Here is a 27,423-nt window from a genome sequence, read left to right as displayed (position 1 = left end):
TTTAAAGAAGAAGAACAAATGGACTGAAGACTTTACGAAAAAGGTAATGGAAAGTAATCATTTGACCTCTCTAACAGTTTCAAGAAGTTGAGAGGGGAAACGTATAGCTGTCAAATAAATGTTAGTAAGTATAAATAAATAAAAGTTTAGTCGGAAGACCATACACCTGCAAGCCCGCGTCATCTATTTCTCATCCATCTGCCAAGTACAATCTGGCGCAGTGCATCAAATGGTGACATTTGTTTTAACTACATGGTCCTTCTGAAATAATAAGATTATAATATATAATATAATATATTTCATCTAGCATACAGTTTGGCTTTACAGCTCATACAGCTACTGAATAGCAACAGATAACTGAGAAATAATAATATAATAATAATAATACTTATAATAATACTACTACTCATAAAAATTAAAATAATAATAATAATAACTCGTATGAATCAAATATATATTTAAAAAATATGGGGGAAATAAATAATGCCTCTCTGTATTGCTGAATCGCACGCACGCACGCACGTCAGTCAATGCCATAGAAACCGGACCGAGGCTATTTAAGGCCGCGGACGTTCTGATTCTGCCCTTTGCACTTTGGACTTTGACACGAGCGGACCTCACGTGTGAACCCTCCTGTGAACCCAGACCTGTGAAGGAAACTCTGAGACTTTTGCACTGCTTAAGACTTTTTGTTGGAAACAAAACTTGTTGGCGAACAGAACTACACGAGATCCGGACTACGAGAGACCTGAGACCCCGAGGAAGGCCCTCCGATGACCGAGAACCGAGGACGAGCCCCTGCTGAAGCGACCGGGCTGTGATTTGGACTATAAGGTAAGACCATTTCTACATTTAATTTAGCATTTTTATTATTAACGTATCCCCTTAAATCCATAAAAGTGTTCTCAGTTTAGAAATCAGTGAAACCTTTTGAGTTTTAACGTTGAGAATGTTGACAGAAAATTTTGGGAAAACATATTTTGTGAAAAGTGACATTCAGTCGATGATTCGTCGTGTAAAATGAGATTTCCTGCTCATGAAATTGAATTGAATTGAATTTGAGCTGCAGAATGTCTTGAAAATGTCAAGAGATGTGCGGAATGTGTTGACAATTAGTGCAACTCCTCGAAACCCCTTTTATTTTTGTTTTAAGGCATCAAAACGTCGAAATGTAACTTTGAAATTACAGAAAAAAGATGGCGCCTGAACCATTTTTATAGAATTCATAAATGCATAAACTCGGCACCATGGTAACCATATGAAACGCGCGGGCGTTCGTATGCTCCTAGTCACTTGACCTGAGCTGCGCGTGACCCGGAGCTGCTCTGTTGTGACCGTTGAAACGGGCCTTATTGTACACACGTCTGCTCCTTTTACTTTATCATATTAAAGTGATTTATTTAACATTAAAATGCTCTGTGCTCGTTGTCGCAGTGCTTTGTTAAGTCGAGTTAACTGATGGGAGTGCACGAGCGCGCGCTGCCTCCAGCATCTCGTCCTCGCGCTCTGAGATGCACCTCGTGAAGTGGAGAATAATGAGTGAGATCTGTAGCCGTATACCATAAAGTTCGCATGGACCTGTTTTTGGGGCCCTTAACTCAGAGCTATCGGTCCAAAACGTTTGAGCTTGAACCCTCTGGTTGACCGGAGCTGTGAGTCTAACTCCTCGAGCTGTTGACCGCTAGCTGAAAGTTATCCTTGAATCTCGTTCTAGTTTCTGACTTCCTCTTCCGCGGACCTCCGAGAAGCCGGAGAATGGAGGACCACCCGTACGCGCTGCGGGGAGGTACGTTTTATATTTATATTTAGCATTGTTGTTATTGATTCTTACCTTAAAACCATTTAAAACGTTCTCAGTTGAGAAATCAGTGAAACCTTTTGAGTTTATAGTTGAACAGTTCACAATGTCAAGGGGCCTGTTTGAAAAATACAGATGTGGTGGAGGTTTCTCCATGTAAAATGATTATTTGAGGACCGGAATGTCTTAAAAGTCGCTGGATATCTGTGGTATGTGTTAACTATTAGTGTAGGGGATTTAAAACAGTGTTATTTTATTTAGAGGCTATCAAATATGACAGATTTTACCTTGACATTTCTGAAAAAAGATATTCTTAATACTGAAATAGAATCATGCGTCAGTGTGACGTCATCGCACCAGGTGTGTTAGAGGCGCATCTGATTGTGAGAATGAGTTGGTTTGTTTTGACTGTTTGACTGAAACGTCACTTATTCAACAAACATCTGCCCCTTTTACTTAATACTATCCCATGAACTATTTCTTTAACAATTAACCCTCCTGTCGCACAATTCAAGGTTTATAAAGGGGAAAGTGAGAAGATATGAAACATTGTTTAGTCTGGAAGGTGTGGCTCACAAGTCTTAACAGTTTTATATTGACCTGTTAACTGATAGATTAGCAGCTGGAATCTGAATCTATTCTTGCTCAATGTAATCCAGAACTATTTTATTGAATGAAGTATCCTGTTTGAATGTTTCCCTGCAGCTGGCGACTTCGTTGGAGCTCCACCGCCGCCGCCGCCGCCCAGCCTCCCGGCGGCAGCCATCGGAATCGACTACGGAGGTAAGAAATCAGAGCAATGCACAATTAAAGGTTTATATAGGGGGAAAGTGAGAAGATATGAAACATTGTTTAGTCTGGAAGGTGTGGCTCACGAGTCTAAACAGTTGTATATTGACCTGCTAACTGATAGATTAGCAGCTGGAATCTGAATCTATTATTGCTCAATGTAATCCAGAACTATTTTATTTAATGAAGAATCCTTAAATGTTTCCCTTCAGCTGGCGGAGACTACGATGGAGCTCCTGGCCCCCCTACGGCCATCAGGTTAGTCGAGGAAGATATCATTGCGGACATTAGGCTTAATGTGCGTGTGTCTTTGTTGCGTGTCTTGGCCCTTTTACCACCAGACGTGCTCCGGCGCCGACTCCGACACCCAGACATCCGACTCCGATTCCGCCAGCTCCGCCAGATCGCCCAACTCCGCGAGAGACTGGCCCGCAGGTAAGTTATCAGGTTAGTGATACACTTGTCCCTTAAAACTTATACTACACTGTTTAAAGTACTGTTATTGGTTTGTATGTGCACTTTATTTTATATTCTACTGTAAATGTAATGTTACAATTCTTGCACTTTGTTGATTGTTGATTGTTATTGTCTAATGTTGCACCACCCGCCATGACACATTCCTTGTATGTGAAAACATCCTTTGCAATAGATAGATAGATGGATAGATAGAGAGATAGAGCGACAGACAGATGGACGGATAGATAGAGCGATGAACAGATACTTTATTCATCCACAGGGGGAAATTTGGTTATAGAAGCAAGGTTACAGAGTAAACACACAATATATACAATAAAATAGCAGAGCAGGAAAAATTCAATTTAAGAAAATTAGATGATAAAGAAAATGCAAAGTCTACAGAGTGTAAATACAGTGAAAGGGTTATTGATCAATTTAAGGAGGATATGGTCAGAGGTGATTTATTATAAAGTCTTATAGCAGTTGGCAGGAATGTTCTCCCGTATCTGTCCTTTGGTATTCCTGTCCTCTCACCCTCTCTTTAGCTGTGGAACGTCTTGAAGCAGCTCTGGCCCCAGCCCCCCAGAAACCAGAAGAGTCCACCAGGAGGACCAGGAAGAGGACTCGCCCGACTGCCCGACAGGACTGATAAAGTTCCAACCAGCCTTCCCTCGTGCCTGGCAGGGGAAGGCTGGTTGGCGTGGTTATACTTTTTTATTTAGGTATCGATTGCTGTGACACAGAAGAGTCTACCAGGATCTCCTTAACGACGACGAAGAAGATGACGAGGGAGGACCACATGAGAAGGATGAAGGACGACAGGACCAGATGAAGAGCGGCGGTTGTCTTTCTTTCAGTGGGCGTGAGTAAGTAATCCCTCACTCAGACTACAGAAGTATCAGTAATACGATCCCATCACTGGAGGCCAGATCCAACACAATAATGTAAAGGTTGTGTAGTTCAGTTCAAACGTATTCATGTCTGGTGTTTGTGTCTCACAGGGCAGGACTCCTCTGTCTCTCCCAGCTGAAGGTGGACATCAACCAACCCGTCACCCTCAGCAGACCACTACACAAGTCAATCAGGACCCCCCCCCGTCCACCCAGCCCCCTGACACCGCCCGCCCCGCCCACACAGGAAGCAGCTGTGAAGAAGACGGACGCTTCAGCCTGAACGAGACTTAATAATTCTTGCATTTGTCACATGGAATACTGTACGTTCATGTTAACTGTGTACAGTATTTAGATTATCTCCTGATTTTAATAAATTCATGTACAGCAACATCTAAATATGTCTTTTTATTCCAAACTACTGGGTCAGCAAACACTGTTATGATGTTCATATTGGGTTATAAATCAACTTTAATGGTTGAGACTTATGCACTACAATGTTATAGTTTTTATATTTACTTATTGTGTTGATTCTTAATAATTAATGTCTAATATATTGTTAGTTTACGCCAGTGCTCATTTTTCATCTTCATAACGGATAAACGATTAGACGATTATATTTTTGTTTTGTGTTTTGCCAAACAGCTTAAATGACCACAGATATTTTATCGTACAAAAAATCCGACATGGCAAAACGTGTCATGTCAGTTGGCAACCATCAGTAACAAATACCAACATATATCTTCACTCTAAATAATCCAACTAAAGCAATGCATCATTTCTATTTACAAGATTTTCATTGACAAAAATAGAAAATAGGAGAGGAAGTAACAGAACCCGGCAGTATATGAAATGATGCTTTTATACCAAACTCCTAACTGGATGGAGAACATTGAAACAAAACCAATGAACAGACAACATGGAGGAGGACGTCTCCACAACCGCTGGACCTCGGCAGCATGAATGGACGTCCTCTGGAGTCTGAGGACAGGAGACATGAGCCGGCATCTCGTCCACCAGCTCCCGAAGAGTCCGTCTGGAAGCTCCTCGCCTCCCAGCAGCCGGACACAGGGCTCGGCCTTCTGGACTCGTTGAACGTAGCATGTCGGTTCCAACCTGTAGAGTGAATCAAACGGAGACTTTAATCGTAACGTTCATCTTTGGGCCGACGGGCTTTCTGGAAGAACAACTCCCGTCTCACATCTAAAAAACAGAAAAAATAAACCGGAGCATGACGACCACAATAATGTGTATTTGACATGAATACAGAAAGGGCACTTTTCTCATATAGGGCAAAGGGGCACGTGCTTGAGCACCACGAGGGCTCTACCTGTGCACGTGCCTATGTATATATATATATTTATAAATATACATATATATATATATACATATATATATCTATATATATATATACAGGCACATGCACAGATATTTTGGGGGGCAGGTGCTCAAACCTCCCCAAAAGGGCACCCATCGGCAAAATGATTTTTCTATTGATCACTGTAACTTGAAGTTAAGTAATTGGTTGCTAGGAAACACCTGAAACACATCGTGTCTTGAGAAGACATGAGAGCTGAACAAAATGACATATTACAATTTGTTTTTATTTACAAAACATGAGGAGCGAAAAAATGCCATATAATAAACGACTTACTAACCTCGACCGCTCGGATGAAAAGAGTAAATGCAAGAAAAAACAACACTTGCAATAACTACTTACTAACCCAGAGTGAGGTCATGCCGTGAAATATCAGACTGAGGCATTATAACGTTTTCATGGAAGTCTGATATTTCCTGGCATGACCTCATTCTCAATTAGTAAGTATAGTTATTACAAGTGTTGTTTTTTCTTGCGTTTACTGCGATCTAAGTGGAGGAGGGAGGGCCCCGACAGACATCATACACATTTGGGGGAACTTGATGACAGAGAGTAACTTTTATTCTTTAAATACTGATGAATGAAAAAAAAGTGTCTCCAGCAAAAAGGGCACTTTTCTCATCCAGGGCAAAAGGGCTGGTGCTTGAGCACCACTAGGGGTCTATCTGTGCACGTGCCTGTGTGTAAGTATCCAACAGCTCTGTTCTCCCTTTTTCCGTCCCTAACTGAACTGGATGTTCATTCCAAAGCTTGTCTATGTTTCGTCCAAAATTCCCAGTCACATTTCCGATTAATGATGAATATTTTATGTCATCTTCCTCTTCGCTCTGAATTATATATCTGAATTATATGTAGTGGGGAACGCTCCACAGAGAGAAGGAAGGGTAGGATTTTGAATGCAGCCATTAGGCTAGCTCTGCCCCACTCAGCGGCAGTATATCAGTTACCTGTTGCCATTGCCTCACTCCCTTTAGGCCTGTCCTTGCTCTTGGTGAGCGCCAAACATTCTTTAGTCACACTCTTTGTATTATTTTGCAGGATGGAGGTACCTTTAATCTCTGTTTACCATTCATAGGTTTGCCTGCTGCTGTTTTTGCCACACTTGTTTTGTTGCTACTATTTGACTTGTTTTTGCTGCCACTATTTGACTTGTTTTTGCTGTTACTATTTTACTTGTTTTTTTATGGTTTGATTACAGTTGATTGTTTTTGCATGTTTTTGGCTTTTGATTGTTTTCTTAAAGCCCCATTATGTAGTTTTTCCCTTTTAGCGCCCCCTTCAGTTTTTGAGGTATTTAACGTTTACTTCAGTGTCGTAAATATACCCAGTTACGATAGATGCAGCCCGGTAGAAGCAATCCGGCGACTGTTTCTATTTTGGATTTATACTAACGGGCGGGATCACTAATACGAAGACTGTGCTGGAACACTGTGAACTGGGCCCAGCACCTACCGGACTAGGGTGAAGTAGCGCGGGGATTGAACGCGGCGCCTCGCCACGTTTCCGCCTGGTCGGTCAGCTGTTTGCCGGCTTTTGGGGGGAGGGGGGGGGGGTGTGCGCATGCAGTCATTTACTTTTGTTTGGGGGGACTGCAAAGACTTTGGGACTGTCGGGATCCGGGGATTATACTTCGTTTTGAGTGGGTTTGATTGTTTGTAGTGTATGTGTTCATTTTGGGGGCTTGCCGATGCATTGAATTTGATTTAATATAATATCATTTGGGTTTCCGCATATCGACTGTGTGTTTTTCTTTTACGACCATTTGAGCAGAGAGAGTTAACACCAGAATTCGCAGATCCGCCCATTCCCTTTTTTTTAGCGTATTGTACCTTTTCCCCTTGATTGAGTTGCTAAGGGCGAATTGTTACAACATAACCAAAAGAATGACAACATTTAGTTTAGATGAAATACCGATCGCGTTTTCAGCCTATATACGTTGTTTTCTAAATGTTTGAATGTGGAGTACGTGTGATCGAATACAATATTGTTGACAACACCAAAAAGCTCCATAAAAAAAGCTACCCTTATACTGTAGCTGCGAGCGTGGAGTGGCACGATATGACATTGCGTAATCACTGCCGGAAAGCAGGTCGAAGTACATCCGCCCCGGAGCGGGCGGCTCCAGAATCTTACATAGCGGAGTTATTTCCCCACAGACCCCCGATGGCAATGGCGGAGACGCAAATCGCCATATTAAAAGTCATTGTATCGGCACAATTTTTTTCAAGCTGTTATTTTAAGGTAAAATTGTTACATAATGTTACTTTAAATCTGTGTAATAAACTTCTGTTTTAATTCTACTAAAACACGTCTCTGGCCTAATAACGGTAAAAACGAATCTTGTGTCCTTAAAATTAATTTATATATTTGAGTTGTAAACTTTTATTTCTTGGGTGCAAGGCCCCAGGTGGTGTTGTTGGTCTCTCTCATTCCCCCCTCCCTTAAGGCCTCACCACATATACATCAACAAAACTTCAGTGGTAAAATCAAACATGATGTTAGCACTGTAAATGTGAGTTTACTTTAGCATTTGGATAACAATATTGTCACACCCCCACACTGACTTCCCCACCAGTACGACAGTGTTTCTTGTATGTTTTCCTTAACTGACAAACTAACTATAATTAGATGCCTAATCATGCATTTGATTTGTAGCCATGTAGAATTTAATTGCATTTTAGGCTAATGTTCGCTAGCTACCGTAACTCAAATGAGATCATTAGTGTGTAGACAGACGGCTATATAGTTAGTGAGCTGAGGAAGTGTCGACAGTTGTGAGATTGTTGATTTGTCTGTGCGTAAACTGTGCAGTGTAACTGCCAGTGAAGCTGAACACACCTCTACCTGCCTCAGCGGCCTGTGAAAGGCTATTTAGCATCGCAGGACTAGTCTTCAGCCCAAAAGGTTGTTTTGAAAATGAAAAGGACAGTTTTCAGTTTTAAGTAATGACTGGGTTGTTACTTTCGTTGCTGCTTTAGCATTGATAATGTTTTGATATTTAAGTCATTTTGTGGATGATCAGATGGAGTTATTATTATTATTATTATTACATGTCATTTAGCAGACGCTTTTATCCAAAGCGACTTACAATAAGTGCATTCAATAAGTGCATTCAACCATCAGTTATGATGGTAGCAGTCGCCCAATTGCAGATTCAGCTTGAGCAGAAGTACACTTATGTACAACATATTATGTTGAACATTGTTGGATCACAGCCACGCCAATCATTTTCAACTATTCCTTGTCCTTGGTCATGGTGACCAAAGCACTTAAAAATATAAACTTAAGAATTTGCAAAATGCTGACCCGTTGCTTTTTTATTAACAGAATTTACTTGTACTTTTACTTTCAATTACTTCACCCTTTAAAAACAATCATTATTTAATAAACTTAATTTAATTGCAGACCCTAAAAAGTGTGTATCTCTGTAACCAAAAGGTATATTTGCATAATTTTGGTGTTAAAATAAACACATCAGATACTTTAAGATTTTTACTCAAGTATTATTCTCATAGGTGACTTTTACTTTTTCAGGAGTCATTTTCGAGTACGGTATCTTTACTTTTACTCAAGTATTCCTTTTGGGTAGTTTATACACCACTGCTGAATTGTAATTTTGTCGCCATAGACCGGTTACGTTTGCAAAAAGATAATATTTGTGTCTCTCAGTGTCTGTTGAAAGCCTGCTTCAGACTCTTGGCACATTCTATTCCCCCGCCGCCTCCGATGCAATTTATGATGTTGCTTACAACATTAGCGCCACAATCATGAGCAAATCGCACTGAAGCACCAGGTCGCCCAACATATTGAGTTCAATTCATCAAGGGCTTCATGCTCTTTGGCGATGTCAAACTTCGTCTCAGTGTTATTGAGTGTCTAGGTAATCAAGTACCTGCCATAAGCTCCCCTGAGTGATTACCAGTTCACAAAGAGCTAGGATTCATCTCGAGATTCAGTAAATAACTCAACTTATTTTGGAGTTTTGCAGCGTACTTTATCAGTAAACTCAAATCCATAAAGTGTCTGAATTAATCTATTGTTTTGTCAGTGCTTGAGCAATTGAATCTGTGATTACAATTTTTCACTTAATTTCCAACACAAGTGAACCACCACCGAGTGTTTCAAAGCTATGAGAGGAGTAGAAATCCTCTTCTGTGACTTGCCGGCCTTGTTTTTATCAGCAGACAGACACACCAAGATCGAGCATGGGTCAAAGAATGTGGTATGCTAGTAATCAAACATGTGAGATGTTTTAAGTAGTCAAGTTTATAATACAATATTCTCACTATCATTTGAAACATGTGGCGACCATGCCAAGAAGCCATACGTTATGACTGCAGTCTGTAAATAATTGAAGTATTTAGAGAGTTTGCCATGACGTCAATGTCTTCCAAGCTTTGCAAAAGTCAATCATCAAAACGGAGAGTTTTAAAATGTATAAGGGGAGGTATGATGTCAACAAGCAGGATGTACAAGTGGCATGAAGACAGGGATGATCAATCAACAGACAGCCCTCATTGACATTGTAAGTCATTGCAGGGCTGAAGGGCATCATCTGTCCCCATCTGCTAATGTCAGACAAAGTATGTGGCGTTAACATTTTTTACAGATAGGATGAACGACAAATATGTACCACTTGTTTTGTTTATTTGAATCAACAATCATACACATTCCTTGGTCTCCCGGCAATGTAGCATGTATACACAGGACGCGAACACCAGTTTGCCCATCTATTGTCATCAGCAGACAAGCTTATGGATTTTCATCCCACACCAGAAAAAAATATCCATAGCACAGAAAATCAAAAGATTATGCCTCCTTTAAAAGAGTGAGTAAAGCAAAATATATAGATTTTTTTTTACAAACTAACATCAGTGTACTTCTGTAGCATATACAGTATGCAAATATAGATACTGTATGGGATCACATTGCGAGGGAGTGCTCAGCAGTTCAGAGTTAACAAAGAGAAGTAAATGTCCATCAGGTAAAGGGTTTCTAACTCAGATTCAATCGTGGCTCTTTTTGCTGTAAACAAAACGAAGGCGTCCCAACGATTAGTCGTACACGTGTAAGCTGAATTGGAACTGTTTTGCCCATGCTGCAAGTACTGCAATGCAGACATATTACACCAAAGAAACCATTCACTCTGCAATGGAATGGTGAATGGTGATCACTTTAAGTAGATTTTCACTGTAAACATAATGACACTGATCTAAATGAAACCTCAGTGGAGTGAGATGAGTGTAGTTCAACATGCTCCAGCTGCTGTTTGGGTTATGTGTTTCTGCTACCTAATCTAAGACCCCTGAAACCCTTTCTAAGTGCCCCGTTACTAGATTCAAAGTATCAAAAAGCTGCAAATTCAATTGAAACTACTCCAATACATATGCCTTTGTCGGGTATTGAGTATCATACAGCCTTTGTTCATTTCTTTTGTAATGGTGATGGTCCAGACTGAGTCATGGCATGAAACGCTCATTGAAGAATATGAAATATTGCTGCTATATACTGTATGTGCATTCTATGCAAGCATAGAAATAATAAACATACTGTAGCATACTCATCATATGAGAAATCTTTGTGACCTGTGTTGGCCACAATTGTGGCATCATATACATTTCATAATTTACATATATGCATACATACCTGCACATCTAGTGCAAGATATTTCTAATCTGTGAAGTCTTTTGTTCATCCCCGTATGTGGACAATCCAACATCTTGAGACATTTATCTGATCCTACTCAAGTGGACCATTTACTGAAATCAAAACCACACAAGACCATATCACAGGTCTAAAAGTGATTTGTAGTCGTTGCACAATTGTGACCAAAATAAATACCAGAAAGTGACACTATGCACAAAGTGATACTTTTCTAATGTTCTTAAATGCACTGAAAGTCAGTCGAGCAGGGGTTGTCAAGCATAAAAGATGAGCTCCGGAATCTGTCCCCCCTGCACCCCAGTGCCGTTAGTGCTATCCGAGGAGCACTGGAACTGAAATGTCACTTTCCCACACTGCACCTCTGTCATCCCTTCCTGTCCAAAGTAGCTGAGCTCATTCCCATCCAGAATCACACTTGCAGTGTAGAAGGTGTCAGGCTCGATCTGTACTGGATACTCAAAACATACTGGGAAAGTGTTGCTGGAACCATCAGAGAAGTATTTGCTGAGCTGTTGTCCCAGCAGTACTCCTTGACGTTTCAACTCAATCTTGGCACTGTACTCTGCTGAGCCACAGCTAGATCCATACAGTCCAAACCCTGCGATGAAAACTCTTTTATCCACTGCAAACTGTATGCTGTCACAGCGGCCCCGATAGCGCCACTGATTACTTCGGTATGCACATGACTGGAATCTGTGGCAGCGCTGGGGTGTCAGGCCCTTCCTAGGCATACTGACAAACTGCATCTCAGGCTTCTTGGCTGCTGTGTACCACAGGAAGATGTCATTGGTCTCGTTAAGCGTCAACACGCCCGACTGGGCCGCTCCGTTGGCAAAATCATCGAGAGCCATCGTAGGAATACGTATCAGGTACATGGCCTTGCCCAAAACCTTACGCCTGTTGTCCGTCGACAAGGTGATGTCTTGTCTCTGGCACTCAGCCTCAGCCCAGCTGAGCGCCGCTTCAAATACCACTATCTCTTTAGCATTAAGTGTCTCTCGCTGTAGGATACTCTCCAGGGTCTGGGTGTCGATGTCGCAGAAGCCCTCCGAGCATAACGCCAGCTCTGCCTGGGCATCAATCACCTCCCAACAGCGCTGTGTCAGCTCTGGCTCCTCAAACAGGCAGCTCTGTGAGAGTAACACACAGGCATTCTTGGCACTCAGGCTGGTTTCCAGGAAGTTGACACATGCACGTGCCAGATGAGGGACAATGTACTTCTTGGCAGCATAAAGAGTGGCCAACACTGTGTCAGCACTCAGGTCAATCTCGTCACAGTAGATGTACCTGTTGACATAAAAAATGTGACTTCCTCAGCTTTATAGACATCAGATTAAAGACCAAATAAAGAACATGCAATATCATATGGTTTGTTAAGAACAATTCATTTCACAAAAAAATTAATTTGATGTATTATGTTGAATGTATGGATACAGCGGACTCATATTACAGTATTGTAAGCAATAGCATGGCAGTCTCTGTTCATATCCATATTGGAAAACAATGATATGAGATTCTAAACAGAGTGAAATCATTGTGCAAACTAATCAAGCGGGCCAACAAAACAGTATTCCTCCTACATCCTCACCACCTACCTGCATGCAAGGCGAGGACACACATGAACATGATGGAGGAAAAGCAAGGTGGAGGATGTGATTAAGTGTGAGAAATAGAAAGAAGAAAATGAATCAAATAAAAATAGACAGATATAGATTTTAGAACAAGAAGGAATAAATGAATGTAAGATGTTTGTCAGGGAAAGTGAAAAACAGGTCCGTCCAAGATGTGCCAGAGATCGGCGTAAACTAGTTTCATTAAACCTTGTTTCTTTTCCCCATCAACATCAAATTGAAATAGCAGGTATACATAACGATGACACTAATTGTGTAATAAGGACGTTATAGGACACACAGAGGTAAAACAGAGGAGAATCCTTACTTCAGCATTGCCAGAAATGCTGCTGGTTCCACATCTGGAATATGGATTTCATCATTGTTCTCAGCCAGTTCACCATAAAACATGGCGTGGAACACTGAGCTGCCCACAGCCAAAACATACTGTTGGAAGAATAAGAGAAAACCAAATGACAGAGTGAAAAGAGAGATGAAAACATGCCGCAGTTCATCTCTGATTTTACTGGAAACCACATGACCTGCAGTGACATCCGGTAAGAGGAGAAATGTGAATTGTACTAAAACCAATTAGTTCACATGTTACTCTTTACATAAATACACAAATGTCTTCATGGATATTGAGAAATGCCTCATTCCAATCAGTGGGGAGACTAAACCTGTAGAGTTTCTCACATAATAAGCAGTAGATTCACAGTTACTATTTCCCCTGAGGACAGAGAGACAGATTTCTAATGATCAAGATCGAAAAAACAGGAAATCTGAATACAACCGAACCGAGTGCAGCAAAAGTTCAATTAACTGAAATTAAAAACTTGTTTGAACTCATGATGAAATCAGATGCAACACAATGCTGCTAATAATTTCAGTGAAAAGCACTGTATACGAGACTATGAATTCTTATTTTACTCAAGTACATTCATGTATTCGTGCATGCATGTCTGTGCTGTGTGTGATTGTGGGCTGCACAAGTATGTGTTGGTGTGTGAGTGGGTGAAATATATTTTCTCAAAAAAGACACTCCTACACTCGTCATACTTAAAATTTCAGTGAACCTTAAAAATATAGGTTTTTGATAAACAATGCTTTTGTTGTTACACACTGAAATTCATGTAGACGAGAATATACATACTACATATTAGACTAAGATTAGTGCCACCTCTTGACCAATTGTATTTTACAGATATTCACATAAATTCCTGCTTTTAGCTGCTGGTTGTATCCTATAAGGATATAACTTTATAAATTAAATCATAAGACATATCTGAGTTCCTGCCAAATGGACAAAATAAAGATTTCTGTGGTGAACGTCATTATACCCCATTGGTATAATGTCTCAGCATCAAGTGCAGTTAAGTCATTCTCAATGTCCTTCCATAACTGCTTTCTATAAAGGCACAGAGGAAGTGCACTGCAGCTTCCAATCATAGATTATACATGTGGGCCTCATATAAAGAACAAAAAGATGACCCATGCAGTGTTCATTTGAGAGGGTGGATGTGGAATAGATAGCCGATCGGATTTAACGTGAACGTTATAATCATATTCAAATAGTTGAGTGGAGCGAATGATGTGCTTTCAGACGAGGCACGTGGTCAAGGCAACCATGAACCTCATTCATTTTCTGTATGTGAACACTTTAGGAAAAATGAGCAATATGATGGACTTACCAAAGAACCATGTTACAACTGGCATAAAGTGATCATGGGCCTATTTATGAGAATATGGGCTACTTATAGTGCACTGGTTGTACTTCCACTACAGAATTTAAAAGCTAATCAAGTAAACGAGTACACATGCATTTCTACGAAGTGAGAAGCAGAGTGAATGCAAATGACTCTATGCCTTATCACTGTCACTGTGTGTTGTTGGGTGTGTTTTATGAAAAGTTGATTAATTTTACACCCTGTATCTGAAAAGCTGTGCTAAAGCGGAGACAAAGGCACTCCATCTCTAGGAGATGACTGCTGAAGAGGAGATTCCTTCCTGCTTCTCCCCGTCTGCCTCATTTACATAAATAATTGAGGAATGTCTAGAAAAGACACATGGTGCGGAAGTGAGCGTGGAGCACAAAGGATTGAACTTCCATTACTGCTGCCAACGTGGAAGATCATTCTTATGCTGATATGAGATGAAGAACACTGCGCTGATTGCCTGTTTGCTAATTTCCTCCACTGCTACCGAGACTTTACTGGATGATGAAATTCTTACTCTGTGTCCCGGCAGCCGCTGGGTCCTTCCAGGCTGACCCACCACAAAGTGAACATCTGCCATCAGCTCATTGTTGAACATTACGGAATTTCTGGAAAGGGAAGGAAGCAGAAAAAACAGAGAAAATTAATTGGACATATTCTACCCGATACTTTTTATTTTTAATAGAGAAGATAAGAGGAGAAAATGCACAACTCTGAGATATGGTGAAATGAATGCACATAAACTAATTTATATGTATTTTATGTGACTGATAAAACATATACCCATTAGACTTTGGCAGAAGTTCAGGCAACATTTTTTGCCACCCTTAAAACAAGAGTTGTATCATTGTATAAAGTATTCCAACTGCTTCAGGCAAGACTAAAGTCAATGAATTGATTCTAAAGTCTCATTACAATGCCCTTAAACTCTACATAAAAATAGACAAACAAGACAATGAACTGAATGGAAAATTCCCACTGTGAAAGAACGGGACCAACAATAAAGCTGCGTTCATATATTATTGAATAGTGGAACATGTCACCGGGGTGGGTAAACAGCCCCATGAACTCTGGAGCAACAACAAAGACAGGTCGGAAAGCGCAAATTTTTCTCAGGACAGCTGGGGTCTTTTACTGATGGGCCAAGGTAAATATTTAGCTTTTAGTACAGCGCAGCCTCTGCCTGTTGTGGATATCAAACGCCCGGGGCCTGTCCGCCCTCTGTTATGTCCGAGCGGCACAGTCTGCAGGAGCAGGAGGGGGCGTAAACAGAGATACCCCCCAGCAGAGTAAGGCAGGGCAGGGGAACACCCACACGTAGGCGGACACACACACACACACACACACACACACACACACACACACAGTCTATAGTATAAAGTATACAATAAGAATTACCGTACAATTATTTTGAGGTACAGCTTTATTTAATGGAGGTTCTATTCAGAAAACTTCAAACACAGAGGAACCTTTTATCTGTTGTAGTTCATGAGAAATCTTTAGTTCAAATGTGAGATTTCTCTGCCCTAAATGTGCTGTTGATGGAAACTGTAGTGAGTCATGAGCCGGGAAGAGGCTTGCTGGCTGTACTTACCTTTCTCTGATAGTGGAGTAGAGTCCTTGCCAGTTACAGTTCTGTATGGTGTTGTTGTTGTTGAGGTTCTGCTGCTGGTACTGTTGCACTGTGTTGGTGGACGCCGGCTTTTTGCTGGGAAAAATATCCGCTTCCATCTTCTTCTTCTTGCTGCTCAGAGTGATTATCTCATAACAGACAGGGGGCAGCTTAGAGCTGCCGCTGGCATTCCCTTTCTTGGCGCTCTTACTTGACTTGCTTTTCACTGACTCAGGAAGCATTAAGAAGAAAGTCAGACATTTCATGTTCCTTCCCTTGGCATCAACCATGAGTGTGTTCAACTGCCGAGCAGCGGGATTGCATGCAGAGAAGACATTCACCGGGACCAGGCAGGTGTGAGGGAGGTCCAAGGGGGACAGCAGAGACTTGAGCTGTACTCAATAGTGTAGCGAAGGACAACTCTCTTTTTCGCTCCTGTTTTTTCACTCCTCTGAAGAGAATGGTGATCCGAAGGCACTTTTCCTGCGTGAAGTTTGATCTGCTGACTGAAAGGCTCTTGCGGTTCCCATCCCTGTTTGTCCAGAGTGATGAGATCAGCTCTTTAAATCACTTATTTTTCTCCTCTGCACCCTTGCCTCACTCACTGCTTCGCTGAGGGCTGGCCTGACAGCCCCAGATTTAGTACAGCTGCAGTGGTCCTCAGGCAGGCAGCGGTGTTTACTCAATTCCTTTCATTTCCCACTCTTACTCCATCTGTGCGTCTCTTCTTCTTTCAGACTCTCCTCATCTGTGGATCTACCCTTTTCTCTCTTTGCTCCTCTCTCTCCTTCAGGGAGTCCTCTGCAGGATGCTGTAGCCGTGGATGCTGTGCAGCTCCGCTCAGCCACTCGTTCTGCTGACTACGGAGGTTGAATGGGGGAGCGCAGAGGAGATGGAGAGCCCCCCCCTCCGATCCCCACTCCCAACAGCACAGTGCACGGCTCTCTTCGAAGCTCAGCCAATGGTAGCGCACATCATTTATGATTGGCTAATGCAGCCTAGTGCAGCACGGACTCATATATGCAATAGTCAACGTCTCAATTAAAGTGACAGCCATGCCTCATCGGAATGATATATTTGTCTCCAGTTTTGCTTTCCGTGTTTGCTTTACCTGGAGCCACGGCATTCTGTTTGCGCTACAGGAAATAAGGAGTCCATGTTGTATTTCAAAAGGGCAATACAAATTTACATGCTCTTTCTAAGGGCAGCATTTGCTTAATCCGTTCATCCTCTGACAGTCACACTTGGTTTTTTTAATGAGCTCCTGTCATTAATGTGTACAAACAGTCGACTTTGGTCTTTGGACACTGGTCTTTGCTGCTTTAATTGGACTTATAACCTCTAGTTGTTTCAAAGGAACCTTTTTGAATAGAAGTAGCGCATAGGATTAATACGCAAAACATTCATGTCAAACATTTTTATACCGCTAGAATTCTATCATGTAGCACAGCGGTTCCCAAACTTTTTAGGCCACGCACCCCCTTCTACAACCCGACCGGGTTCACGCACCCCCTATCCCCCACACCTTGCGAGTGACTTTTTCTTTGCTCCGTCCCGATGCGCGCGCAGACCGGCGTCGGAGCTCTGCGGACGTATTGAGCACCCCTGCATTCAAACATTAAATAGCCGAGAGTTTTTTTCAGCGTGAGAAATACGATGTGTGGCGGGAGTGCATGAGTTAAGACCGAAATGCGTGAGTCTCACGCTCAATGCGTGACACTTGAGAGCCCTGAGAATGTTTAATATTAATTATTACACCATTAGACCACCATTACATTTTTCCTCTCGCGCACCCCCTCGACAGCTCGCGCACCCCCAGGGGTGCGCGCACCACACTTTGGGAATCCCTGATGTAGCATATTGCAGTGTGCTAATATTCATATACCTTTAAATATTTGAGATTTAAATTAATGTCCAGTTCATCCATTTTAAATATGTGAAATTGCTGTGAAATACCACCGACTTTATTATGAAAAACGGAGTGCTCATATTCCCAGCCCAACATGTGCTTGTGCTTAAGCTTTCTTGTTAAGTCATCTCTTCTGGAGAGTACATGGGGATATAAATTTAATGCACTCTTTGCACTATGTATAATTCATAAAGTTCCTTTGCTCTTCTTGTCTAGTTGGGCTTGTGCACAGTTGGTATTCTATTTAAAGTGCTGAGATGATTTAGCTTTTTGGTGGTTGTGGTTTAAAATGTTATGAAATGCTGCATCTTCAATTTCCTAATAATATTATGTTTTATTTGTTTTATTAATTGGTGCTTTGGTAAATCTACTGCGCTTATGTACCTTGCATTAATAATAGGTGTGTCTTCTGTAGCACCATTACTACTATTGATAGTAGTTAATTTGCCTTTGTATATCACATAAACAAAAGGTACTGACAAAAAGAGCAGGATGAGATGAATATAAATCAATTGAGAATGTCTACTGTCACACTATTTACTGTTTATAAACCCTGATTATGTCTCAGTGTTTGCGGCGCTGATGAGCATGAGCCCATTAAGCTCCCTCACACATTGTGTGCTGGGAGACATTTGCTATGGTTACATGGAGCCAACATTACAGGGCACCATCCTCTGAAATTGCAGGCCACTAGAGATGTTACCTTGGTAACCATATCCACAAGCTGTAACAGTTTAGCTCCACGCCTTCCCTTTTGTAGTCGTTGTTTTCATCCTGTCACAAACTATCATGTCATTCCAGATCCTGCTTCCCATCTCGTCAATCCAACTCCCCTCACCTGCCTCTGATCACTCCCTCGTTAGTCCCTCATTCCCTTCACCTGGTCTTAACGCCCTTCTCACCTGCAGCCCATCCCCTCATTTAGTCCCTCACTATTTACCTTCCTCACTTCTACTTGTCCTCTGCCACATTGTCTTGTGTTTTTGTGCCAAGTTCTCCAGCGTTATTAGAGTATATTCCTGACCTGCCTGCCTGCCCTGACCTCTGATTCTCTGCCCTGCCCCTTTTTGGACTTGTTTGCTTCTTTGACTGATCTCCCGGTTTTGCAGCCTGTTTTCAACCAAAGACAGTCATCTTTGTTACTTCTGTCTGAGTCGTGCTTTTCGGTCCACGCTAATAGCACCGTGACACAAGCAATAGTATTCTTAGTAACATGTAGTATATGGACAATACATAAAAACAAGGACAAATTCTCATAATATCCAGCGTCTTTTAAATTAGGAAGAAAAACAAATCCATATTTAACTGTATGACTGGGGACAGAATACACAAGTTGAACCACCGGTTTTGTGGTTGATCTATTATCCGTGTCTAGCAGCCTATGATGATAAATAGGATGTCGTTTTATATATCACCCCAAATGGATTCCTGCTTTCTTTAATTGCATTTCTTCTCCATTCATCAGCGGAACATGTAATCGTGTTATTCACACGTTCAGAGTGACGAGTGAGTGGAGGAAGTAAAGGTGGTGTGGTCACAGCGTCAACATCACCTTTGTCTCGCACTTTGTCATCACATAATCACACATTTCTACGTAAAAGGAAAACATTAGCCCGAATGTAGTAGCACGGCAATCAGCATTGTGGTTGACAAAGACCTTTACTCTAGATAATCTGTGACACTAAAATATTATATAAATGAACAGCAATATTGTCTTAAGTGCGCACACAAATGTAATTAAATGTATATTAACCATTTTGATATGGTGCTCGACATGTCTCGACTGTCAATCTTTTATTATTTTGAGATAATTCCACTAAAACAATGAACATGTGCTAAGATATCAGATATTTTTATTGTTATTATTATAGGCAAGTTTAAACATTTCCCAGTGCCTGGCAGTGCTCCAGCCTCCTCTCTGTATTAACTCCAAAAGGTGAAGTTCAAAAGCAGCACAAGTCCAGTTGTGCCTTTGTTGATTGCTTTTTTATGACAGTACTGTGTGCAATGTTAATCTTCAAAGTAGTTCTACTGAGACATCTTTAACTGCAGCCGGTGAGAAATACATATAAGCCGGTAAAGGTAGAAAAATAAATAATCAGGTTCCCTCAAACGCCATGAGAATACTTGAGTAAATAAAGTTGCTCTGTCTGTTAATATCTGTTGTTTTTCTCACCAGCATATGCTTGTTTTTTAAAATATTGTTTTAAAAGCTTAAGAAGCTTCCCTGGAGTAAGTATCCTGTCCAAAAAGATTACAAATCCTATTTCAAGCTTGATGTGTAACGTTAAATTCGTTAATAACTGGATGTATACGTAACAATTATATTTCCGGCAGCAAATTCTCATCAAAATACAAAATATGCATCAGTGACCTTCAGGCAGCAGCTGGCTGTATAACAACTCGGATGCTCTCACAGCAGTGCAAGACATCTATTTGGAATTCAAACGAAAATGAAAGGACTGGGTAGTTTCTTTGCGTAAAAGCCCTCTTAGAGATTGCAAAATGTGAGATTACAATGGAATTTGGAAGAAAGATTTCCCTGAAATTTCTCAAAGCCCACTAAATACCGAGGTCTTTCGTTCTGGTGTTGAATTTACTACATGGCGTTCTGGGTTTGAGCACAAAGATGCAGCAGTAAGTGTGTGTCGTCGTGGCAGAACTCTTCTGCAGAGAGACACCTGCTGAGAGGCTTGGCTGAGTAGAGGGGAGGCTGTGAAATGAACTGTGTGGCAGGACTGGCAGGGACATGATCGGTGTTCACCCCCACAGCCGCCTGCCAGTAACGTCACCACTAAAGCAGGCAAGGGCACCTGACAGGTGGAAGGGGCGGAAGTAATGGCATCTGGCCAGAGACGGGGAGAGCTCCTGAAAAAGAGGACCGTTAGTCAGAGGGGTCTGAGAGAGAGCCTGCAGTCATGCACAAGAACAGTGGGAAGCTTGTGTGTGTGTATTCATGTGAGTGTGTACGTGGGAAGTGTCCATATGCAAGTTATTTTGCGTTTATGAAATGGAAACTCGTGGTGCATCCAAACTCTCTTTTTGACACTGCAGTCTTCCTCCTCATTTTTCTTCGTTCAGCTTGTTCGCAAGGTCCACACATTCAGCCAATTGTCTCAGATTTAGTGTGAATTTGAAAGAAAATTGAATTAGAAAAAAACAGCAGGAGTTTTCACCAATGTCTTTTTTCAAACATATGGGCTAACACACTTTAGCTGACCACAGAAGACAACAACACCATAGACGAGATGATAGCCTCCCCTTCAGCTCACAATCAATATGTCACAGTCACAAGATGTATGGGGGTAATTTCACTTGTCTCGAGAGCACAGAGGAGCCGGAGACTGTAGGCGGGCAGCAGGAGTGCAAGAGCCACCAACTTCTCTGGATTACATCTACGAAAGCAACAATTTGACATGGCCTCTTTTTACCTCTCTTTCCAATCTATCGCTCTGATATATCTAATATTATAGCCATGCATGTGAGTGTGTTTCCTGCTGAGTATGTGAACACAATAATGATTGTATAGACTTCATAACCCCGGCCCACCACATACTCACACCGTGACTCCCACACACTTTCTACAAATAATCACTCATCGCCCTCTCTCTGCTGTCATATAAATGTTGATAGCCATAATTTCCAGTGTGATTAAATATCTTGGGCGTAGTATAAGGTATGGCATATTCTGTCCTGTGGTGTATTTAGTATATTTGATTGAATGTGGTTTGGTTAACCTGGTGTAATACACACCTAAACACCGCCTGTAGCTCCTCACAGGATGCTGATTGGTCCAAACCAGCAGGTACAAACACAATACTTGAAGCCTGACCAAATGAAGTTCTAACGTGGTCAGGAAGTCTACAGTATATATACATATATATATATATGTATATATATATATATACTTCCTCTTGCTAAGCCCGTATGTTTATTTCTCATACGTCAACCATTCACTTCTCACGCATGCTCTCTTATAATTTACTTGCTGTCATTGCTCGGGCTGTCAATCATGATGGCAGCCATTTAAATCAGCTGGTCTCTTCTTTCCATTAAGTACAACGAAGCAATAACATTGCTAGCCTTATCATCCTGCTGCTGCTGCTTATAAATATGACTGTCTCTCCACCTTCAGTACGTTCATGTTGCTGTTACACGCCCCTCCACCGCCCCATCTCCGCCCAGTCTTCGCAGATCCATCAGCTTCATCAACTTCATCAACTTCATCAACTCATTATTCTATCAGCCTCATCAGCCGTCACCACCACCAGTGTCTGGACTCCACGGGGGGATTTATCATGCTGCTGCTCATCGTGCAGATGCCCCTCGATTAGAAATCTCCCTATAGAGTCCCCGCTTCAAAGACTCTGTCAAGACTTTATATAACATATTATTTGTTAATAATAAACAATTATCTTTTCTTCATCTGACTTATCTCTTCTGATTGAAATTCATATATTTTGTCATCCTGTGATTGAAATTGCGAGAATCCATCTGCGATGCAAGTTAATAGTTTGGTGTCTCCCTTAAGGAATCACAGTTATTTTGTGATAGTGTAGACCGTAGACGGAGAGTTATTTTAGAACGCCTGTTCCTGGTTTGTACTTGCGTTACACCTAATTGCTACTTCACCTATGAGCTGCACAATTATACTGGAAGGTTACAACATTTTTGTGGTGACTGGGACATTTAAAAGGGTCTGACGAAGAGGAGCTGCAGCCAGTCTATGTTGGAGCACTGTTCTGAAGATCATTTTACAACAAATACCATGTTCAGCTTTTTCAACAACAAAAAAACACAAGAGCAGAAGTGTAAGGAATGGATTAAAAAATGTTTTACCCAATGTAAGCTGCAGACATTAGCATGTAGTAACTTATTATTTACTATAGTAATGTTACTTATTCCACCACATCATAGATTGTATTCACCCCTCCTGCCTGTCTGCAAACTCCCACGAGTCCCGTGACATTTCAGATCCTCCCACTCTGCCTACATCAATTCAATTCAATTCAGTTTATTTGTATAGCCCAATTTCACAAATTACAAATTTGTCTCGGAGTGCTTTACAATCTGTACACATAGACATCCCTGCCCCAAAACCTCACATCGGACCAGGAAAAACTCCCAAATAACCCTTCAGGGGGAAAAAAAGGGAAGAAACCTGGAGGAGAGCAACAGAGGAGGATCAGCTCCCATTCCCCTCCCCTAGTTCTCCACGCCCATCTCACCTGCAGCACATCCCCTCATCATTCCCACACTCTTCAAGCCCTTTCACTTGCACTTGTTCCCTGCCTGATTGTCCTGTGTGTTACTGCCGAGCTCGCCAGCGTTATTTCAGATTATTGCCCCTTTGTGGCCTGTTCTCGACTACGGATTCTCTGCTTGCCCCTTTTGGATTTGTTTGCCTTTATGACAGATCCGTTGTTGACCCTTCCTGAACTTGAGTAAACTGAACTGTCCTGTCCATCTCTCTATCTGTCTCTGTGCTTTTGTGTTCTTGTACTAATAACCGTTACAAGTTGCATGTTTCGAGGGGTGGCAGTGCAAAATATAACACAACCAGCAACTGACTAAGTTCATTTTGAAGATTTATTTTACCTGCTGCATGATTTATAATTTAAATATTAAACTATGGGTAGTGAAAAATAATCTATTTTAACAGAGTTAGGAAGGCTGTGTGGGATTTTAAGGTGTTCTAAGATTGAGAGCTTTTCACTGCAAAAGCCCTCTCTCAACGGCTTTTATTGCTTTTAGAAAACTCAAGCAGTGTGGACTTTTATTGGTGCTTTTCAGTGAGCTCACGTCTTATGAAGACCAGGATAATTTGTGATTATTACATATTGTGTGGACATACTAGGATTTCTCTTATCAGGTTTTTTATTCTACAACCATCCAGATCAATATTTTATTCATAAATTACAAACACTTTTGGCAGCAGGCTTACTGTTGGGTTTGACTGGAAGGATATACTTCTTTACTAATTTATGAGAGTAATAAAGTACTACTTTATGAGCCCATATTGTTCATTAAAATCACTGCCTCGGAATGCACTAAATAACGTAACCAACATTGATTGTCCTGCAATACAAATTCAGTCTGGACACAGTTTATCTCCTTTGCATAGATCACTGAGGCAAGAGGAGAACTCTGCAGTGGAAACATTTAATGTTTGTTGAGATGATAGTCCTGAAGTATGGGGGGATGGGGCAGCTACAGGGAGCTACCTAGTTATTTTTAAACTCAGAGTAAGAGATGATTTGAAGTATTCAGCTTTTAATAAAGCAAATTCAAAGTCGGGGGCAGAAAAGAAAATGGATAATGTGATATTACATATAGTTATATACATATATGAAATGTATTCTTTGCATTTAACCCATCCTTAGTTATTAAGGAGTAGTGGGCTGCAGTGCTGCGCCTGGGGAGTGACTTGGGGTTCAGTGACTTGCTCATGGACACATCAACATGCAACTAATGGGGAGGGCGGGGATGGAACCAACTACCTTGCGGTTGCAGGACGACCACTCTCCCTAATGAGCAGTACCAAGGAATTACTTTTAAAGACAGACATTCAGGTATAGTGTCTCTTTTGGAAGTATTTAAAACAGTGTTTAAAATGAGCTATTGAGATTATTTAAAGGGAATATGTAATGATGACACCATGGGTTCATCCCTCACGCGGATGCTACTCACACATAACATTAAACTCGCCATAGTCTTGGATTTAAGCAGTTAACTACATGACAGTCTTATTGTTAAATGTAAATTATTCACCCCATCTCCCTTCCCTCTCTCTATGGTTACGCCTTAATCATGTTTCAATCAGTGCAATCACTTGGTCTCTATGGTTACTATCAAATCATTGAACACATCTGATTGCTTTTGTCATTTTTTATGGGAACACTGGAAACCCATCACAAACCCCCAGCACAGTAAGCACTCCATGATGCCTATACACTACACACTGAGGCAAAAAGACACCCCCACACACTGACACCCCCCCCCCCCCCCACACACACACACACACGCACACACGCACACACACACACACGGCAGGGTTTCCATCACATTGACTTACATACATTTTCCTGGAGATATCCCCTACCCCTAACCTCTACCTGCCTCATCCCAACCTTGACCCAAACCTTAAGCTATGTCTAATCTTAACCTCACCTGAAACTAAATCTTCATTCTAAAATGTAATGAGTTCAATATGGGTACATGTAATTGTTGCCATATAGAAATATAAAACAATGGAGTCCCCACAATGTGAATGTGTAGTCAGACTCGTGTGTAAAATAGCAGTCAGTGACAGAGTATAAATTGTGCCGGTTTCCTTTCCAACCAAACATCACAGCAGGCGTCTTAACTGATGAGCAGAACATCAAGCAGACAGAAGGTGCTTTTCATATCAAATCTGTGATCTTCAGGAGCAAAACGCTGCATATTCTCAAAGCTACATGGCTGCCTATTCCCACAGAACAGCATGATGCTCTGCTACAACTAAAATATGGAAAGCAAGGTGTTGACGAAGCTGTTTCAGTGTTGGCACAAGTCCCACGGATGCTGGAAAGGCTGACCATATGGTTCGTCCTGTGATGTGATTTACAGCAACATGTCTGCAGCCCATCCAGATGCAGGCACTGCTGTATTTACACAATAATCCCAGTCACGGTGCACACCTTCCTGTATCTTCAGTTTACACATGTTCAAACTGCATATTACCATAGGACTTGTATTGTCTTGGATTGTGATGAATATGTATATGAGCATCTAAACAGACTCCTTATGTGTTCAAGCTGCACCAAAGGAGCCCCAGAGGAGCAGAGTGCTGACCAGGCAGGAGAAAACAAAGAGAGAGAGAGAGAGTTTGTAATGAGGGTCCTTTAGACGAGGGAGGAGGGGGCATCTCCTTCCTGTCTTAATAAAGCAGGAGGAGAATAGCATCGGAATAACAGTAATGATGTGCTTAGCTGTCTAGATCATAACCATGGCATTCATACAAAGAGGGATGGAGAGAGCGACAAATCAATAACATGTCCAAATTCAATAAACGAGAAAGAAAATATCAACATGCTATTTTACTATAGATGTTTCACTAGATAGGATTTACAGAAATATACTTTCATCGTACTGTGGTCAGATGCTGTAGGTTGCTGCAATGTGGATGCTGTCAGGGGAGCCCAATGTTCCATATTACAACACAAATGTGTGTGTGTGTGTGTGTGTGTGTGTGTGTGTGTGTGTGTTAATCACCAGAAACCACTGGGCAGGAGAAGGTCAGAGAGGAGATTGGGTTTTCTGAACTGAGTGGAAACGGTCCCCGTAAAAAGCAGAACGTGAGATATGGTTCTGTGGAGCACATGGGAAAAGACCTTCAAAGATGATTCTTAATCCTCTTCTACCCCGGACCTCCTCCCTCCTCCTTTCCAAGTTTAATCTCTGACACGGCATTAACATTGACATTTTAGCAATTTTAATCTAGTGTGTGCCATGGCCACCTAGATGTATTCATTTACTCGAATTACCTCCTGCTGGGATGGAGTGGATGGTTTAACCTTCTCACTGCTAATTTCTCATGATTTCTCTAAAGCCGCACCCAGCCCCATGGGGGGAAAAATATGACCTTTTCCTACTTTATTATCGGCAACACAAACAAAATGACACTAATCAGGATAATGTAGTGGCACCATTAAAAAGCATTTCATTAAAATGTTGATAATAAATAGTTACCTTAATGTCGAATGGTTTGTTTTATTTGGCTGGTTGTTTTTTCGAGGTGTTTTTTGTTGTTCTCATCAAACACATTCTCTGGCAGCCGGCCAGTGTGTTATATTCACTGGGATTGAACAACTGAAGCGCTAACCCTGTGCAGAGATTGCCCTAGAAGATTGTAAAGTTTCGCTGACGGCTTTACATCTAGCCACCCATGCTGCTATCTCTAAAACAGCCTTCGGCTTGTTGCTACTGGGAAAGACAAAATAATGGTTATTTCAGACAAAAAGACTTCTGACTTGTGCCACGTGAAAATATCATGTTACGTGATTGTCAAATAAATTTCATTAATTTTATTACTGGCTTATTTACTCAAATATAAGATGATGTTAAACCAGAGATGTCAGCCCTAAGTGGAATTTATGTAAGCAAAACAGTTGTAGGAGGACTTGAAGGAGGAGTAGACACGGAGGTCATAAAAGTCACCTACACAGTCCCGAGGGACAGTTGACAAGATGAAGAACGTTCCCCAACAAGTCCACCAGATTAATTGCTAGAATAGGTCATTTGTCATCGTCTTCTAAAATGACGCATGTGAGCTTTTCCCGCTGTAGTCTGAGGACGCCAACTTTTGTTAGTGTTTAACCCGTTGCCTTCGGGTCATTTTGACCCGAATCAATATTACACCCTCCCCCCGCCTTTGGGTCATTTTGACCCGATTCAATGTTTCACCCTCCTGTTACCTTTATATTTACTAACATATTTTACCCTTTGGGTTCAATTTGACGCCAGCAATTAAAACCTCCAGAAAATTATTAGAATTAATATTGTTTTCCAAGTTTAAGTGTGAGGCACTTTTTGTTTGTTTGTTGACTACCGAAAGAACACCG

General features: G+C 41.4%; 1 protein-coding gene and 1 long non-coding RNA gene across 2 annotated transcripts; one reads left to right on the top strand and one right to left on the bottom strand.

Annotated features, from left to right (window-relative positions):
• Window positions 1–646: 646 nt before the first annotated feature.
• Window positions 647–2,544, top strand: LOC130206759 (uncharacterized). Its single transcript, XR_008834173.1, has 3 exons — window positions 647–834; window positions 1,715–1,786; window positions 2,504–2,544. It is a non-coding gene; the product is annotated as an uncharacterized LOC130206759 (long non-coding RNA).
• A 7,397-nt stretch (window positions 2,545–9,941) lies between these two features.
• On the bottom strand, window positions 9,942–16,706 carry btbd3b (BTB (POZ) domain containing 3b). The gene is made up of 4 exons (XM_056436343.1): window positions 15,895–16,706; window positions 14,818–14,908; window positions 12,914–13,032; window positions 9,942–12,262 (listed from the first exon to the last, which is right to left on the bottom strand). Exons 1-4 carry the CDS (start codon window positions 16,200–16,202, stop codon window positions 11,230–11,232), a joined length of 1,551 nt encoding a protein of 516 aa, XP_056292318.1. The 5' UTR covers window positions 16,203–16,706; the 3' UTR covers window positions 9,942–11,229.
• Between the last annotated feature and the right edge of the window lie 10,717 nt (window positions 16,707–27,423).

This window comes from Pseudoliparis swirei, chromosome 17, assembly GCF_029220125.1.
Source record: "Pseudoliparis swirei isolate HS2019 ecotype Mariana Trench chromosome 17, NWPU_hadal_v1, whole genome shotgun sequence".
NCBI classification, from domain to species: Eukaryota; Metazoa; Chordata; class Actinopteri; order Perciformes; family Liparidae; genus Pseudoliparis; species Pseudoliparis swirei.
This window is presented reverse-complemented; position numbering and strand designations above follow the sequence as displayed.